The 19,448-nt window shown below is 44.8% G+C and overlaps 3 protein-coding genes across 3 annotated transcripts in view; all 3 read right to left on the reverse strand.

Moving 5' to 3' along the window:
• LOC138948513 (uncharacterized) overlaps window positions 1-11,722 on the reverse strand; it is a 68,583-nt gene extending 56,861 nt beyond the window's left edge. The window contains exons 1-6 of the mRNA XM_070320065.1: window positions 11,637-11,722; window positions 10,527-10,867; window positions 9,929-10,150; window positions 6,434-9,579; window positions 2,837-4,798; window positions 2,262-2,551 (exon numbers count right to left, since the gene is read on the reverse strand). Coding sequence (XP_070176166.1) covers window positions 2,262-2,551; window positions 2,837-4,798; window positions 6,434-9,579; window positions 9,929-10,150; window positions 10,527-10,830 — 5,924 coding nt within the window. The 5' untranslated portion in view covers window positions 10,831-10,867; window positions 11,637-11,722. The remainder of the gene's footprint in view (window positions 1-2,261; window positions 2,552-2,836; window positions 4,799-6,433; window positions 9,580-9,928; window positions 10,151-10,526; window positions 10,868-11,636) is intronic.
• A 3,325-nt stretch (window positions 11,723-15,047) lies between these two features.
• Window positions 15,048-15,692, reverse strand: LOC138948514 (ankyrin repeat and SAM domain-containing protein 3-like). The gene has a single exon (XM_070320066.1). It carries the CDS (start codon window positions 15,690-15,692, stop codon window positions 15,048-15,050), a length of 645 nt encoding a protein of 214 aa, XP_070176167.1.
• Window positions 15,654-17,412, reverse strand: LOC138948540 (ankyrin-1-like). The gene has a single exon (XM_070320098.1). It carries the CDS (start codon window positions 17,367-17,369, stop codon window positions 15,780-15,782), a length of 1,590 nt encoding a protein of 529 aa, XP_070176199.1. The 5' UTR covers window positions 17,370-17,412; the 3' UTR covers window positions 15,654-15,779.
• Window positions 17,413-19,448: the final 2,036 nt, after the last annotated feature.

The raw sequence follows: 19,448 nt of genomic DNA on the forward strand, positions 1-19,448 counted from the left end.
TTGTATTGTTAAGTTTTCTTGCGTAGTTCTTGCGTAGTGGCTTTTCTATTGTTGCAGGTGTCGATCTATTTATTTTTTGATTTTTAAACGAAGACTGCTAACACCCAATTTAAAGCAAATTAATTAGATACAAATAAATGTCATCTTCCACCGCCACTGAGAAGCGCTATTCAGTTGACTTCCTAGTGTTGAATGACTTGTAGTGCAATGACAGCAACAAGAAAGCAAGACAATTAGACTAATGTTGATTGATTACAATAACAGCAACAACAACAATGACAACAACAAAAACAACAACAACAACAACAACAACAACAACAACAAAGCACGACAATTAATGTAGATTGATTATAACAATAACAGCAACAACAACGACGACGACGAAAACAACACCAATAACAACGACACCAACAATGAGAAAGCACGACAATAACGTATCATGTAGATTGATTCAACAACAACAACAACAACAACAACAACAACAACAACAACAACAACAAAGCACAACTTATGTATCATGATTGAACAACAACAACAACAACAACAACAACAACAACAACAATAATAATAATAACAACAACAACAACAATAATAATAACAACAAAGCACGACAATTAATGTAGATTGATTCTAAGTTTGCATTGAACAAAGGCGAAAAAGCTTATCCCAACTCTCAACTATTACATTTTGAACTTTAAAATTGATACTCACTTTTACGGCATTGGTACAGGTTGACTGAACCAGCCTTGTCAGTGGTTTTTCACCAACTTGCAAGCTTCAGCACATCCCGAGACAACTCCAACTGGCAACATGGCGACTGTCCCAGTCGGGTGCGAGTCTGCCTGCACGGCGTAGTGATACTGATGACGTCATGGCTTTCATCTAGGGTTGTTAGCAGCAATCATCAACGCACATGCTTCGGTTTGTTTTGTGCATCCACAGATCCGGACTCGTGAAAATTTGATGGACTTAGATGCTTTCTGTCGCGTCCGAAATAAAGTAGAAAAAACAAAATATCATGAGACTGTTTGATAACGCGTAAGCGAAGGGCAGCTTACCCCGGAGGGTATTCCCCTTTCAACTGAACCATGTCCTTGAGATAAAAACTCATAATTTGAAGGCATTGTGCGTGGTTTTGAACATATATCTGTGTTATATTACATTGCCAAAAAGGGTTTTTGTGTTTGGTATCTACTAAAACAACACTGTGAATCCTGGTTTGAACGGGAAGCTAAATCAAAATCAGTCACGGAAGACAAGGAAGAAAAATGCACCCTTCAGGTTATTTGAGAAGGGTAGGAAGGTACTTATGTAAATATAATCGTTGTCAGCGGGTATTGCCGTTTCTAGATATATATCACTGTGGTGGAAACACGGTGGTATTGTTCTTCGGGTAGACTTGGCATGCTGTGGACAGTGTCATCTGATCATCCCGATCTCTAAGACCGAGGCCCTTGCACGGCGCTGACAGTATTTGGCTCATGTTGTCGTGTAGTCAAAGTAATGAGCAGGGTTCATCTGCATGGACGGAAAGGCGGCCGTGAACAAAACACGTTGAGGTTTTTCGCAGATGTTTTTGAAGCTACGGCTTTGAAAATGTACACACGTCAAGTGAAATTTCAAGGTCACACTTCATGGGGTCGAGTTCGGGTCATGGAATGAAAATGGTCAATTTCTTCAACTTTTTTGAAGCTACAGCTTTGAAACTTTACACACTTTTAGTGTTTAATGACATACACACATGACCCCAGTGTGGCATACCCTCCCTCGTCAAATGCCAAGGTCGTCAAACAAATAAAACCTATCATTTTCTTCATTTATTGATGCTAAATCTTTGAAAATTCATCGTCCTCCAGCGTTTGATGACTCAAAACATAAGTCGGGTTGATCCTGGCATATTTCAATAGCGCAAAGGGATCAAATTTGGGTCGATCACAATGAAAGTATTTTTTGAACGCTTAATACGATATTTTAAGCAGGTAACTTGGGTCTGATGCATATTACTATTGACGATGGTGAGTCATATGGACATGTGCTTTTTTTGTTAGTTGCACGATGTAAGGCTTCTGTATCAGCGGGTGTGGGATTGGGTGGTGTTGTGTGGGGTGGAGATTGGGTAAGCTTTTGCATGTGACATGAGCAGGGTTCTAAAGCTGTTGTGCCAGCCCTGTATGATGACGAAGAATGCATGTGACAGCTTCCAAAGCTGTTGTATGAGGACGAATGCAAGTGACATGTACAGGGATCCAGAGCTGTTGTACCAGCCCTGTATGATGAAGAATGCACGTGACGTGTGCAGGATCCCAGAGCTGTTGTACCAGCCCTGTATGATGAAGAATGCATGTGACATGTGCAGGGTTCCATAGCTGTTGTACCAGCCCTGTGTGATGAAGAATGCAAGTGACATGTGCAGGGTTCCATAGCTGTTGTACCAGCCCTGTATGATGATGGATGCAAGTGACATGTGCAGGGTTCCATAGCTGTTGTACCAGCCCTGTGTGATGAAGAATGCAAGTGACATGTGCAGGATCCCAGAGCTGTTGTACCAGCCCTGTATGATGAAGAATACATGTGACATGTGAGGTTTCCAGAGCGAATGTTCCGGCCCTGTATGGTTATGAAGAATGATTGTCACATGTGCAGGGTTCCAGAGCTGTTGTACCAGCCCTGTATGATGAAGAATGCATGTGACATGTGCAGGGTTCCTGTGCTGTTGTACCAGCCCCGTATGACGAAGAATGCATGTGACAAGTGCAGGGTTCCTGAGCTGTTGTACCAACCTGTATGACGAAGAATGCATGTGACATGTGCGAGGTTCCAGAGCTGTTGTACCAACCTGTATGATGAAGAAAACATGTGACATGTGCAGGTTTCCAGAGCGAATGTTCCAGCCCTGTATGGTTATGAAGAATGCATGTGACATGTGCAGGCTTTCAAAGCTGTTGTACCAGCCCTGTATGATGAAGAATGCATGTGACATGTGCAGGGTTCCATAGCTGTTGTACCAGCCCTGTATGATGAAGAATGCATGTGACATGTGCAGGGTTCCATAGCTGTTGTACCAGCCCTGTATGATGAAGAATGCATGTGACATGTGCAGGGTTCCATAGCTGTTGTACCAGCCCTGTATGATGAAGAATGCATGTGACATGTGCAGGGTTCCATAGCTGCTGTACCAGCCCTGTATGATGATGAATGCATGTGACATGTGCAGGGTTCCATAGCTGTTGTACCAGCCCTGTATGATGAAGAATGCATGTGACATGTGCAGGGTTCCATAGCTGTTGTACCAGCCCTGTATGATGAAGAATGCATGTGACATGTGCAGGGTTCCACAGCTGTTGTACCAGCCCTGTATGATGAAGAATGCATGTGACATGTGGAAGGTTCCATAGCTGTTGTACCAGCCCTGTATGATGATGGATGCATGTGACATGTGCAGGGTTCCATAGCTGTTGTACCAGCCCTGTATGAAGAAGTATGCACGTGACATGTGGAGGGTTTCATAGCTGCTGTACCAGCCCTGTATGATGATGGATGCATGCGACATGTGCAGGGTTCCATAGCTGTTGTACCAGCCCTGTATGATGAAGAATGCATGTGACATGTGCAGGATTCCATAGCTGTTGTACCAGCCCTGTATGATGAAGAATGCACGTGACGTGTGCAGGATCCCAGAGCTGTTGTACCAGCCCTGTATGATGAATAATGCATGTGACATGTGCAGGGTTCCATAGCTGCTGTACCAGCCCTGTATGATGATGAATGCATGTGACATGTGCAGGGTTCCACAGCTGTTGTACCAGCCCTGTATGATGAAGAATGCATGTGACATGTGCAGGGTTCCATAGCTGCTGTACCAGCCCTGTATGATGAAGAATGCATGTGACATGTGCAGGGTTCCATAGCTGTTGTACCAGCCCTGTATGATGATGGATGCATGTGACATGTGCAGGGTTCCATAGCTGTTGTACCAGCCCTGTATGATGATGGATGCATGTGACATGTGCAGGGTTCCATAGCTGTTGTACCAGCCCTGTATGATGAAGAATGCATGTGACATGTGCAGGGTTCCAGAGCTGTTGTACCAGCCCTGTATGATGAAGAATGCATGTGACATGTGCAGGGTTCCATAGCTGTTGTACCAGCCCTGTATGATGAAGAATGCATGTGACATGTGCAGGGTTCCATAGCTGTTGTTCCAGCCCTGTATGATGAAGAATGCATGTGACATGTACAGGGTTCCATAGCTGTTGTACCAGCCCTGTATGATGAAGAATGCATGTGACATGTACAGGGTTCCATAGCTGTTGTACCAGCCCTGTATGATGAAGAATGCATGTGACATGTGCAGGGTTCCATAGCTGTTGTACCAGCCCTGTATGATGAAGAATGCATGTGACATGTGCAGGGTTCCATAGCTGTTGTACCAGCCCTGTATGATGAAGAATGCATGTGACATGTGCAGGGTTCCATAGCTGTTGTACCAGCCCTGTATGATGAAGAATGCATGTGACATGTGCAGGGTTCCAGAGCTGTTGTACCAGCCCTGTATGATGAAGAATGCATGTGACATGTGCAAGGTTCCATAGCTGTTGTACCAGCCCTGTATGATGAAGAATGCATGTGACATGTGCAGGGTTCCATAGCTGTTGTACCAGCCCTGTATGATGAAGAATGCATGTGACATGTGCAGGGTTCCATAGCTGTTGTACCAGCCCTGTATGATGATGGATGCAAGTGACATGTGCATGATTCCATAGCCGTTGTACCAGCCCTGTTTTATGAGTACAAGTATCTGTAAAGAATAATGAATACTGAGTAATTCTTTCACTTCATGTTTTTTTAAATCCGTGCTCTGTGTTCCCAAACTACAAAACAAATTTCTAATGGATACCAACACACCAACACGGCAATGGATGATTAACACAGACACACACACACACACACACACACACACACACACACACACACACACACACACACACACACACACACACACACACACACACACACCCATGACAAGTAATACATCACCACAGACATCACAACCTTTTTGTCAATCGACTAACGAAATAACATCGCAGTATTTGTTGATCTGTTTATTCAGTGATAATCAGAATATACAAATAATCTTAACATGTTCGCACTTGGAATCACATCCTTGTGAATACCGAGAAGCAACAGGCTTTCAACCAATTAACCATGAGAGAAATATCCAAATGACACACGATGACAACCTCCATCGCCACATCCACCAACATCACAACCTTTTTAATCTACTTCTTATATATTTTTTTTTACCCGAGAATACAAATAATTATAACATGTTCACTTTAAAAACAATACCCTTGTGAATACAGGAAAGAAACAGGCCATCTTCTGTGTCAAGAAATCAACTATAACATTAATAACCGAATGATGAACTAGAACTTTGAAAGCCCAATGACTCTGTGCAAAGCCTCGAGTCATTCACAATGTGAACACGTGCAACAAGATAACAACATCGCGTCTGAAGATGTACACATTAAACGTCAGCCTAAATTATACACACAACAACGTGGATAGATAGTCAAAGATGCTGATATTTGAAAAGTAAATAAAAGAAAATAGTTACCTGGATCAAACACAGAATTCAATAAACAATACATCGATATTTTAAGTGTATGAATGATAAGAGCTTGTAGAATAAATACAAAAATAGCCTACAACTAACCCGAAACAAACAAAACAAAATAAAACTGAATGAAAAACGTAGACCACAAGGGGAGTAACCACAGCAATTCTCATCACTTGTTCATAGGTGAATATCGTCCCTTATTTGAACACACTCCAGAGTGTGCTGTTGTGACTCTTCTTTTGACCTTGACATTGGTCCCTTTTATCAGAGGCAAAGTTGAAAACACACAAGGTTTTACAGAAACAAAATATAAAAACAATGAAATGTGATATATTACAAAAACATGTACCAGTCCCGATGTGTCGATGAAAGGCGGGAAAAGAAATGTGTGCACACAGCCAATACACATCGTGAAACAGGGGCAACACACGAAAACAGAAAGCCGAAAGTAAAAAGAGTAATCGCCCCCCCCCCCCTCACTTCCAACAATGCGTGTGGAACTTCATGAAATGTACACACGATACAGCTAATGCTATTTGCACAGCATCAATGGCCTGTAGTTTTGGGAGAAGCAGCCCCCCCCCCCCCACACACACACACACATACGCACACCCACACACACACACTACACACACACACACCCACACACTCACACACACACACACACACACACACGCACACACGTGCGCGCGCAGGGTGATCAGTCTGCCTGCACGCACTATGTGTCAAAAAAGATAAAGCAGACTGTCGGTGAATTCAGCGTCTCTTCAAACAGTCCTGGGTTTATTCTGGTCACAAGTTTCCTGTTCAGATCCCTCCTGACTGTGCTGATAGTTGTAGTGACGGCTGCCGGGGAACACTGTCAGGATGACTGGGAGACATGAACTGCTGGAGCAGCTGCACAATTTCTCTGCGACCGTGTTGTTGGGCTCTCTTCAGTACATTATACAACACACGTGCTTCCTTGTTCATATCGGCGTTGTGCTGCAAGACGTATTGAACGATATCGCGGTGGCCGTGTGCACAGGCCTGCAACAATAAGAGTGTCTCGCCGTCCCCGTCCGACATGTTCACGTTCGCACCGTGCTGCAGCAGGAGATGAGCGATGTCATTGTGGTTTTGCAGACAGGCATAGTACAGGGCTGTCATACCAAGTGCGTCAGAAATGTTCACGTCTGCACCGTGCTGCAGGAGGAGATGAACGACGTCACGATAACCACACACACAAGCCCAGGTCAGGGGTGTCAGACCAAGTGCACCAGACATGTTGACATCAGCGTTGTGTAGCAGAAGAAGCTGAGCGATGTCTGTTTTACCAAGTATGCTGGTCACTTGTAATGGGGACCAGCAGCCATCACTTGCTGCGTTGACGTCGATGTTGTCCTGTTGCAAAAGTAGACGTACGGTCTCTGTATGACCAGCTAGACACGCCATGTACAGAGCAGTCCCACCCTGTTTGTCCGTCATGTTGATGTTAACCTTTGCCGGTGGTTCACACAGCACGGTGGAAGGGCGTTTACCTTCGTCATCACTCACGCTGACAGTGTTCTTGCATCCAAGCAGCAAACGTACGACGTCTGTATTACCACGCTGGCATGCAATGTGTAGAGCAGTGAAACCATCTGTGTTCTGAACGTTGACATCAGCCCCGTGGTCGAGTAGGAGTCGCACGTTGTTTGCTTTATTCCCATAACATGCACAGTGTAGCGGTGTGTTGTTGTTAGTGTTTGTCACGTTGACGTCTGCTCTGTTGGCGACGAGTAGTCTCACAATGTCTGTGTTGCTCTGAAAGCATGCCACGTGCAGGGGAGTGTTACCTTTACATGATGTGTTGATGTCGGCCCCGGACTGTATCAGAAGCTGTGCGATGTCTGTGTGTCCTGCCTCACAAGCGAGGTGCAGAGGCGTCCAACCGACTGAATTCTTCACATCAACATGTGCATTGTACAGGATCAGAAGCTCAGCGATGTCTTTGTCACCCTCTGCACATACTGTGTGCAGAGGAATAATTTCGTTATGGTCCGTAGCATTCACACGGCTTCCTCTCTCAACGAGTAGTTGCACTGTATCCAGGCATTGTTCACGATATGCATAGTGCAGTGGAGTTAATCCCGACTTGGTCGTGGCGTTAAGTTTCGCATCCAGGACCGCCAGAAGAGAAGCAATATTAGCATGACATTTGTAAGATGCTATGTGCAGTGGAGTCAAGCCATTCTGGTCTTTGCTGTTAACTGTGGCATGGTAACAGAGACATTCTTTGACAGTTGTGACGTCACCTACTTTACATGCAGCAAACATGAAACGTGTCCATTTCTCTTGGCATTGTGTGTCGTAGTTGTGTTGCTCAAGTCGTTGTTTTGCCAGCTGTGGCGGTGTCTTCCCTGCCTCGTTTTTCACCGTCAGTGAGGCTCCACTATTGACCGCCATTTTGATCGCCTCCAGGTGTCCCGCTTCTGCCGCCAGGTGGAGCAAGGTGTTTCCCTCTCTGTCTTGTTCGTCCACCTGTTGGTCTGTCAGAAGTCGATATGTCAGGTAGACATGTCGACGTGGGAAAGAGATGTGAATGATGTCATCTTTCATTTTTGCAGTGATGAGGTGTTTTGGAATAAGGACACCAAGGTACCTGAAGTGACTAGTCCTGAGGCCCGATGAAATCTTGTCACAGACTGCGCGTAATTCCGCTGTGTGTTGTTGACCTGTGCATGGCAGTGGAAGGCGCATGTTCCGTGTGTAAGGTTTGTCAGCAATCTTACTCAAGAGTTGACGAAACATGTGTGAACTATTGCTGATCTGGAGAGCTTTCAGCAGGGCAGTCCCGAAGGCTGCAGACTGGACGTGATCAGACATGATGTTGCTGTCCGTGTTCTGTTCTTTGGTCATCCTGATGCACCATTCAGACAGACGGTCAGACGGTCCCCACACTGACCAGTAAAGCAGAGGCAAGTTGTGGTCAGGATCCAGTGCACCAATGACTGCTTGCAGGCAGTTGTTCTCTCTGCAGAACGCCTCAAATCCACACAGAAATTGTTCGCTGTGAAGACAGGGATGCTGAATCATCTCAGGCAGACGTCCTCTAATCATTTCCTCGTACATTCTTCGCATTATCAGAGGGTCTTTCTCAACTGGGTATTCTGTTTCCACAAACTGCACGAGATGCATGGTGTCACAAACTTGCACCAGTACTGACTTCAGGTAAGTGTTAGCAAAGGCCAGTCCAACAGCATCATAGACTTCTCTGGTGATGAACCCTCTTCCTCTGTGTGCCAGAAGGAAACCTTTCAGGAGACTGGCATACTCCTCTAGCTGAGCGTCCGAGTAGTCGCTGAAACCAAGACGTTCCAATGGCGGTTGTGCTTGACTCGTGTTGTCCGAGAAGAAGCCTTGACCTTGCATGGTCAGAGCAAAAAGGGCTGCCAGTATCAGTCCATGATTGGGGTCACGGAGCATGCGCACCAGGAGGTCTGCGTAGGGCTCAACTGAAAGAAGAGGATCTTGACCTAGTTCTACAAGCTCCACGCTGTTCAGCAGAGGACGGACAGAGGCACGATCAAACTGCTGAAGCTCAAGCAACACGGGGGGATAGACAACAAAGACAAGCTTGGTGGTCAGACTATTGATGCTGTACAAACTGTGCTTATAGAACCTGTGGTACTGTTCCTTGTCAAGGCGGACATCCCCAAAGGCACAGTCAAAGATCACAAGACTCCCCCTCTCTACAGGCCCCTTCTTATCCCAGTCACTGACACAGCTGAGATCATACACTGTGTAGCCCTTCTTACGGTACTGACGGCGTAGAGCGGAGAGAAAAGACTGTCTGGTAAGACCTGGGTGTGCTGACAGTAACAGCTGACGTTCCCCTGTTGTCAGGATGTCCAGCGCCCTTCTGAAGCTGTCTGTGGTGACCATGTTGTCAACTGCCTCGTTGTCTTCACTGGACAGTGCTCCATGTTCCGTTGCACCTTAAAAACACATTTCACAATGAAAGCCAGCTGTATTGATAGTGCAATTAGAAAACAAATCAGTAAAATGGGTAATGATGGAAAAAGAAAACAGGTAGAATAATCTGACTTTAGTCGTTTTAAAATTGTACATTCCTGCGGAGTAGTACTGCAAGTAGTTACAAGTTTGACTGGATGGAAAAAACGGGGGATAGTTAGGGAGGGTGTGGGGGTGTGGGGAGGGGGTGTTTTACCTCTTTTTCTCCTCACTTCAACATGTAAACAACCATGACAATCTTATGAACTTTGCACAATGCTCAACTACAAAACCATCTGTAGACAAAATAAGTTATATCATGCCCCACCGTACCTGTGACAGCTTGGAAGGGAATCTCTTGATCTCCAGTTATATAAGCGTGAGATATGGTGTAGGTAATGTGGGGTTGGTGCACATGCTGCTCGATGTGAACCCTGTTGTGATTGTGAACCGCGTTGTGGACCTGGTTGATCTTGAAGGTGTTAGAGCTGTTGATGGTCTCAGCAATGTTGGTCTGACACTTGGACTGCTTGTAAATGTGTACCGGTGCTTCGTCTGAAAGGAATTAGCGAATGCCAATGCATTATGTTGTTGTGCGTTTGAGTTTGTTTCTACTTGGATAATGATGACCATGCTAAATTCACATTACGGTTGAGCTGAAAACGAAAGTTTTCAAAGAACGAAAGGAAGACGATGATATGTAGATGTTTTCAGCAAACATGCTTGGCTATTTTTTCACCAATAACCAACCCATCGACAACACCACCATCACCACTAACAAGAACAGCGACATAAGCATCAGCGTGTGTTTTTTTCGGAATGTAAGCAATGCAGGTTGATGAAACATTTATGTCCTCTAGACGGATGTACTGAGAGGCATCATAAGGCGCCTAGTACCTCAGAGTGTACGGTAGAGTGTTGCAGTACTTACTGGAGTTGGTTGTGTAGCCTGGTGCCACCGCTCCTGCAACACTGGCTTCCACCATGTCCTGAGGGAACGACGCTTCCACGTCCATGGGCTGAGCCAGTTGTGTTGGCACGGTAGAGTGATGATAGTCATGGTGCTGCACCGTGCCTCGTGGAGTGTTGTGGTCAGAAGCCTGAGAGAGGTCGACTGGAGGCTGTGTAAAGTCCTCAGCACTGTTGGTAGGGCTGGCGATACCATCGGGAGGGTGTGGCACAGTGTGTGGAATGGTGTCGTGAGAAGAGGGCTCCTCCTCTCCGGGAGTTTTCATTTTGTCACCAGTGTCGGTGACAGACAAGCGAGATTTGCTGCAACATTAAATATGACTTTCCTAAATTGAACTCGGGTATCCAGAACGATTCTGATGTGTGCAAGTCCCTGAGTAAAGAATGGGTGAACAACGTAAAGAAAAAGAATAAACATGTAAAAGGACACAGACATAAAATCAGGCCATGCAGCAGTCACTAGAGGTTATTCTCCAACCTTTTCTGCATTACACAAGACTGAGGAAAAAGTAGGTCAGTCTCTTGCCGACAATGCAGTAATTTTATAAACGTTGACAAGTTTCTGAAAATAGTTCTGTCAATGAAGGGCCTGGGCCGTTTCAGTTCCAACGCATACTTTTTAATTCTTTCGTGGTGCATTTTCATTTTCATTCCAAACGAATTGGCAAGACTGAATCATTTGGCATCTCTAAAGGTAAAACAAGGTTGTGAGAAAGTGAGCAGATGGAGTTCCAGATTGTATATATAAATAAACAACAGACTGCATGACAATATGTCATCCTAAAAATATGGGTGGGTATGACGTAGGTTCTTCACTATCGATCGGACTGTGGCACTATGTAACACCTTGCGAATTGTAGAAATGTTTCCTGCAGCAATACACATCCGAGTGAAATTATTAGAAATGTGTTGACAGACACAGTTTTTAGCAATATCAAATGAAAAATGTTTGTAAATAAATTGCTCAGCCATTGCATATTCTAGCCCACAGCACTTCCACAGTACAGGCTTACTTCTTACTGCGCGCAGTGAAAGACGATGAAGATTGCTATTGCCTCAAAGTCAAACTTACCGCTTTCATGGTGCAAACACAGACATCTTGACAGAACAGAAAATGATGTTGATGGGTGAAGATGGGCGATCTATCACTGTGATGCAGGGATCAGGACACGGCACCGTACACAAAAAATGGCGTCGTTTGTTGTTGGTTACCTGGCGTAGGAATACTGGGTGAAGAATTTAAGGAACAAACACTCGTGTTGTTGCATAAAGATCGACCCTCACTATGATTTATGTCCTATGTCATAGCCGCGCATTTTAAGTCAAATGGTAAGAAACATCATTGAATGTTTGAGATTTGCATAAGAAAAACCCACGCACTATTTTTGTACTCGGATAAAGACTGTCAGCTTTACACTCAGGGGGATTCCCCTTTACCTTGACCTTGCCTTACTAGTGAGGTGGGGGTAGGAGGGAGGAGAGGTGCCCGAGGTGGCTGACGGGTAATTGCACCTAAGTTTTATTTAAATGTTTTATTCCACGGTGATATTTCACATGATTTTTTAAAAATATTGTTTTTACTTTTCCAGAGCTTGGTCAACGTGTTAAGCGAACCAAATTTGACACTGTTTTAATGATGAGTAGAATGTGCGACTTCCCGATTGAGTCATGTGTCGGCATTGGTCCGCAGCATTGATTTGCTTGCACTTTCCTTTTTGTTGATTGAAGAACTGGTAGCTGATGCTGCATCATCTGCTGGTGTATTCTTACTGGCTGTGTTGAAGTGTGATATGAGAATTAACTGTGTGTTTGGAAAGAATAATCACGGCTCCCCACGGACGCGCCATGCCCACCTAGAGGGTTCCGGGACCCCCACTTTGATTATTTAGAGGGTCCATGGACCCCCTCAGCGGAGTTGTAGAGGGTCCCAAGTCCAGGGGCCCCAAAGCCATCGTGTACTGATAATACATTGTGATCCCGCATAGCGTGATATGAAGTGTCTATTTTCGTGGTTATATTCCAGGAGAAATTGTTTAACAATATCGCACTTTATTGCATTCAACATACACATACACACACACACACACACACACACACGCACACACACACACGTGTGTGTGTGTGTGTGTGTGTGTGTGTGTGTGTGTTAGCAAGTCCTCGTTTGTGACCATATGCACGTATGTGTGTGTGTGTGTGTGTGATTTTGTTTTCCATTGCGTTTGCCAACGCTGAATCTATCTGAGCACAGCGTTCGTTCACCGCTCAATTTGCCCGACAAGCCTTTGCGTCAGCAAGATCAAAACCTTCGCCGCGCGGGCACAGCATTATCTGCATCGGCTTCAGCCTTCTTCTCGATGTTGTTTCCGCATAAAATGGGCATTTGTGCTGGGTAAGTAAGCTAACAACTAGTCTGAAAACAGTACATAGGGTACTCGCGATAACGGATATTTAGTGCGTCCCGGGACCCGCTCTTTTTAGGTTCAGTGCGTCCCGGGACCCCCTCAACAAATGTCTTCTACGTGTTTTCGGCATCTAGTGAATAAAGAACGCAGGAACGCGGACTTTGTGCAGCCCTAATAATGTCTAGCTAAGATCCATGCTGCAGGAAATTGTATAACTTTTAATTTTATTTAACAAAATCAAAAATTCAACATTGTCGTGGACATGATCATTTGTGACATGTGCAGGATTCCATAGCTGTTGTACCAGCCCTGTAGGGTGAGAAAGAATGCATGTGACATGTACAGGGAACGAGAGCTGTTGTTCCAGCCCAGCATGATGAAGAATGCATGTGACATACAATTATGCAGGGTTCAAGAGCTGTGGTACCAGCCCTGTGTTATGAGTACACGTATCTGTAAAGAATAATGAATACTGAGCAATTCTTTCACTTCATGTTTTTTAAATCCGTGTTCTGTTTTCCCAAACTACAAAAGATGTGTAAAGAATACCAACACGAAAATGGATGATTAACTTCACACACACACACACACACACACACACACACACACACACACACACACACACACACACACACACACACACCCATGACAAGTAATACATCACCACAGACATCACAACCTTTTTGTCAATCTACTAACGAAATAACATCGCAGTATTTGTTGATCTGTTTATTCAGTGATAATCGGAATATACAAATAATCTTAACATGTTCGCACTTGGAATCACATCCTTGTGAATACCGTGAAGCAACAGGCTTAACGTACCATCTCCTGTTTCAACCAGTTAACCATGAGAGAAATATCCAAATGACACACGATGACAACCTCCATCGCCACATCCACCAACATCACAACCTTTTCATCAATCTACTTTGTTTATATTTTTTTTTTACCCGAGAATACAAATAATTATAGCATGTTCGCTTTAAAAACAATACCCTTGTGAATACAGGAAAGAAACAGGCCATCTTCTCTGGCAAGAAATTAACTGTTTAACATTAATAACCGAATGATCAACAAGAACTTTGAAAGCCCAATGACTCTGTGCAAAGCCTCGAGTCATTCACGATGTGAACACGTGCAACAAGATAACAACATCGCGTCTGAAGATGTACACATTAAACGTCAGCCTAAGTTATACACACAACAACGTGGATAGATAGTCAAAGATGCTGATATTTGAAAATAAATAAAAGAAAATAGTTACCTTGATCAAACACAGAGTTCAATAAACAATACATCGATATTTTAAGTGTATGAATGATAAGAGCTTGTAGAATAAATGCGAAAACAGCCTACAACTAACCCGAAACAAACAAAACAAAATAAAACTGAATGAAAAACGTAGACCACAAGGGGAGTAACCACAGCAATTCTCATCACTTGTTCATAGGTAAATATCGTCCCTTATTTGAACACACTCCAGAGTGTGCAGTTGTGACTCTTCTTTTTACCTTGACATTGGTCCTTTTTATCAGAGGCAAAGTTGAAAACACACAAGGTTTTACAAAAACAAAATATAAAAACAATGAAAATGTGATATATTGCAAAAACCTGTACCAGTCCCGATGTGTCGATGAAAGGCGGGAAAAGAAATGTGTGCACCCAGCCAATACACATCGTGAAACAGGGGCAACAAACGAAAAAAGAAAGCCGAAAGTAAAAAGAGTAATCGCCCCCCCCCCCCCCCCCCCCCCCCATCACTTCCAACAATGCGCGTGGAACTTCATGAAATGTACACACGATACAGCTAATGCTATTTGCACAGCATCAATAGCCTGTCGTTTTGGGAGAAGCAACCTCCCACACACCCACACAAACACCCACACCCACCCACACACCCATACCTCCCCCCTCACACACCCACACCCACACCCACACCCACTGCGCGCGCAGGGTGATCAGTCTGCCTGCACACACTATGTGTTCATAAAAACATAAAGCAGGCTGTCGTGAATGTAGCGTCTTTTCAAACAGGCCTGGGTTTATTTTGGTCACAAGTTTCCTGTTGAGATCCCTTCTCACTGTGCTGATAGTTGTAGTGACGGCTGCTGGGGAACACTGTCAGGATGACTGGGAGACATGAACTGCTGGAGCAGCTGCACGATTTCTCTGTCACCGTGTTGTTGGGCTCTCTTCAGTGCATTATACAACACACGTGCTTCCTTGTTCATATCGGCGTTGTGCTGCAAAACGTATTGAACGACATAGTGGTGGCCGTGTGTACAGGCCTCCAACAGGAGTGTCTCGCCGTCCCTGTCCGAAATGTTCACGTTCGCACCGTGCTGCAGCAGGAGAGGAACGATCTTTTTGTGGTAATGCACACAGGCACAGAAAAGGGGTGTTCTACCAAGTGCGTCAGAAATGTTCACGTCTGCACCGTGCCGCAGGAGGAGGCGAACGACGTCACGATGACCATACATACAGGCCAAGGTCAGGGGTGTCAGATCAAGTGCATCAGACATGTTGACATCAGCGTTGTGGAGCAGAAGAAGCTGAGCGATGTCTGTTTTACCAAGGTGGCTGGCCACTCGTAATGGGGACCAGCAGCCATCACTTGCTGCGTTGACATCAATGTCGTCCTGTTGCAAAAGTAGACGTACGGTCTCTGTGCGATCAGATACACACGCCCAGTACAGAGCAGTCTTACCCTCTTTGTCCGTCATGTTGATGTCAACCTGTGCCGGTGGTTCACACAGCACGGTGGAAGGGCTTTTACCTTCGTCATCACTCACGCTGACAGTGTCCTTGCATCAAAGCAGCAAACGTACAATGTCTGTTTCAGCACATTGGCATGCAACGTGTAGAGCAGAGAAACCATGTTTGTTCTGAACGTTGAGATCAGCCCCGTGGTTGAGGAGGAGTCGGACGATGTCTGCGTTATTCCCTCGGCATGCAAAGTGTAGCGGTGTGTCGTTGTTAGTGTTTGTCACGTTGACGTCTGCTCTGTTGGCAACGAGAAGTCTCACAATGTCTGTGTTGCCCTGTGTGCATGCCAGGTGCAGCGGAGTGTTACCTTTTCTTGATGTTGTATTGATGTCAGACATGAACTGTAACAATAGTTGTGCGAAGTCTGTGTGTCCTTGGCGACAAGCGAGGTGCATAGTCTTCGCATCAACATGTGCATTGTGCAGGATCAGAAGCTCAGCGATTTCTTTGTCACCCTGTTTACATGCTGTGTGTAGAGGAGTAATTCCTTCACGGTCCACAGCATTCACAAGGCCTCCTCTCTCAACGAGTAGTTGCACTGTATCCAAGCATTGTCCACGACAGGCATAGTGCAGTGGAGTTAATCCCGACTTGGCCGTGGCGTTAAGGTTCGCATCCAGGTCCACTAGAAGAGAAGCGATATCAGCATGACAGTTTTTAGATGCAATGTGCAGTGGAGTCAAGCCATTCTTGTCTTTGCTGTCAACTGTGGCATGGTAACAGAGACATTCTTTGACAGTTGTGACGTCACCGACTGTACAAGCAGCAAACATGGAACGTGTACATTTCTCTTGGCATTGTGTGTCGTAGTTGTGTTGGTCAAGTCGTTGTTTTGCCAGCTGTGGCGGTGTCTTCCCTGCCTCGTTTTTCACCGTCAGTGAGGATCCACTACTGACCGCCAATTTGATCGCCTCTAGGTGTCCTGCTTTTGCTGCCAGGTGGAGCAAGGTGTTTCCCTCTCTGTCTTGTTCGTCCACCTGTTGGTCTGTCAGGAGTCGATATGTCAGGTAGACATGTTGACTTGGGAAAGAGATGTGAATGATGTCATCCTTGATGTTTGCATTGATGAGGTGTTTTGGAATAAGGACACCAAGGTACCTGAAGTGACTAGTCCTGAGGTTCGATGAAATCTTGTCACAGACTGCGCGTATTTCCGCTGTGTGCTGTTGACCTGTGCATGGCAGTGGAAGGCGCATGTTCCGTGTGTAATGTTTGTCAGCAATCTTACTCAAGAGTTGACAAAACATGTGTGAACTATTGCTGATCTGGAGAGCTTTCAGCAGGGCAGTCCCGAAGGCTGCAGACTGGACGTGATCAGGCATAATGTTGTTGTCCATGTTCTGTTCGTTGACCATCCTGAGGCACCATTCAGTCAGACGGTCAGACGGTCCCCACACTGACCAGTAAAGCAGAGGCAATTTGTGGTCAGGATCCAGTGCACCAATGACAGCTTGCAGGCAGTTGTTCTCTCTGCAGAACGCCTCAAATCCACACAGAAACTGTTCGCTGTGAAGACAGGGGTGCTGAATCAGCTCAGGTAGACGTCCTCTAATCAGTTCCTCGTACATTCTTTGCATCAGCTGACGGTCTTTCTCAACTGGGTGTTCTGTTCGCACAAACTGCACGAGATGCATGGTGTCACAAACTTGCACCAGTACTGACTTCAGGTAAGTTTCAGCAAAGGCAGTAATTTCATAAACGTTGAGCAGGTTTCTGAAAATAGTTCGGACAATGAAGGGCCTAGGCCGTTTTCCAACGCATACTTTTTAATTCTTCCCTGCTGCATTTTCATTTTCATTTCACACTAACTGGCAAGACTGAATCATTTGGCATCTCTAAAGGTAAAACAAGGTTGTGAGAAAGTGAGCAGATGGAGTTTCAGATTGTATATATATATATAAACAACAGACTGCATGACAATATGTCATCCTAAAAATATGGGTGGGTATGACGTAGGTTCTTCCCTATCGATCGGACTGTGGCACTATGTAACACCTTGCGAATTGTAGAAACATTTCCTGCAGCGATACACATCCGAGTGAAGTTATTAGAAATGTGTTGACAGACACAGTTTTTAGCAATATCAAATGAAAAATGTTTAGAAATAAATTGCTCAGCCATTGCATATTCTACAGCACTTCCACAGTACAGTCTTACTTCTTACTGCGCGCAGTGAAAGACGATGAAGATTGGCGTTGCCTCAAAGTCACACTTACCGCTTTTATGGTGCAAACACAGACATCTTGACAGAGGAGAAAATGATGTTGATGGGTGAAGATGGGCGACCTATCACTGTGATGCAGGGATCAGGAAACGACACTGTACACAAATAATGGCGTCGTGTGTGTCTGTAAGCCTGGCGTATGAATACTGGTTGAAGATTCTGAGGAACAAACACTAGTGTTGTTGCCTGAAGATCGACCCTCATTTATTTCCAATGTCATAGCCGCGCATTTTTAGACAAATGGAAAGAAACATTTCGGATTTTTTTTAGATTTGCGTAAGAAAAACCCAAGCACTATTTTCTACTTGAACAAAGACTGCGAGCTTTACTTTCGGGGGATTCCCCTTGGCCTTGACCTTGCCAATGTTGCGGTGGGAGGGAGGAAATGTGTCTGTGGTGGTTATTGGGTAATTGCACTGACATTGTTTGATCTTTTTTAATTCCAAGATTTCCTTACTTTACATTATTATTTGTATTGTTTCTACTTCTTAAAAGCCTGGAAAAAGTGTCAAACTAACTAAATTTTACGCTGATTTAATGATGAGTAGAATGTGTGCCATTGGAAATTCCCGATTGAATCATGTGTCGGCTTTGGTATTGAACATTGATTTTCCTACACTTTCCTTTAGTATATATACTAAGGCTAGCTGGTAGCTGGTCATACATTATCTGCTGGTGTGTTCTCATATCATTGGCTATGTGGCAGTGTGTTATAAGAACTGTGAAAAGAATAATGAACACTTAATGAATATCTAAAATCCATGCTGTATAGAATTATTTTCATTTTTATGTACAAAAATAAAGATTAAGCATTGTCGTGGACGTGCTTATAATGTCACATTTACTGGTTTCCAGAGCTGTTGTACCAGCCCTGTATGATGAAGAATGCAAGTGACATGTGCAGGGTTCCAGAGCTGTTGTACCAGCCCTGTATGATGAAGAATGCATGTGACATGTGCAGGAAAGGAGAGCTGTTGTACCAGCCCTGTATGATGAAGAATGCATGTGACATGTGCACGGTTCCATAGCTGTTGTACCAGCCCTGTATGATGAAGAATGCATGTGACATGTGGAGGGTTCCATAGCTCTTGTACCAGCCCTGTATGATGAAGAATGCATGTGACATGTGGAGGGTTCTATAGCTGTTGTACCAGCCCTGTATGATGAAGAATGCATGTGACATGTGGAGGGTTCCACAGCTGTTGTACCAGCCCTGTATGATGAAGAATGCATGTGACATGTGCAGGGTTCCATAGCTGTTGTACCAGCCCTGTATGATGAAGAATGCATGTGACATGTGGAGGGTTCCATAGCTGTTGTACCAGCCCTGTATGATGAAGAATGCATGTGACATGTGGAGGGTTCCATAGCTGTTGTACCAGCCCTGTATGATGAAGAATGCATGTGACATGTGCAGGGTTCCAGAGCTGTTGTACCAGCCCTGTATGATGAAGAATGCATGGGACATGTGGAGGGTTCCATAGCTGCT

The sequence above is a fragment of the Littorina saxatilis genome, linkage group LG15 (genome assembly GCF_037325665.1).
Source record: "Littorina saxatilis isolate snail1 linkage group LG15, US_GU_Lsax_2.0, whole genome shotgun sequence".
Classification (NCBI taxonomy): domain Eukaryota; kingdom Metazoa; phylum Mollusca; class Gastropoda; order Littorinimorpha; family Littorinidae; genus Littorina; species Littorina saxatilis.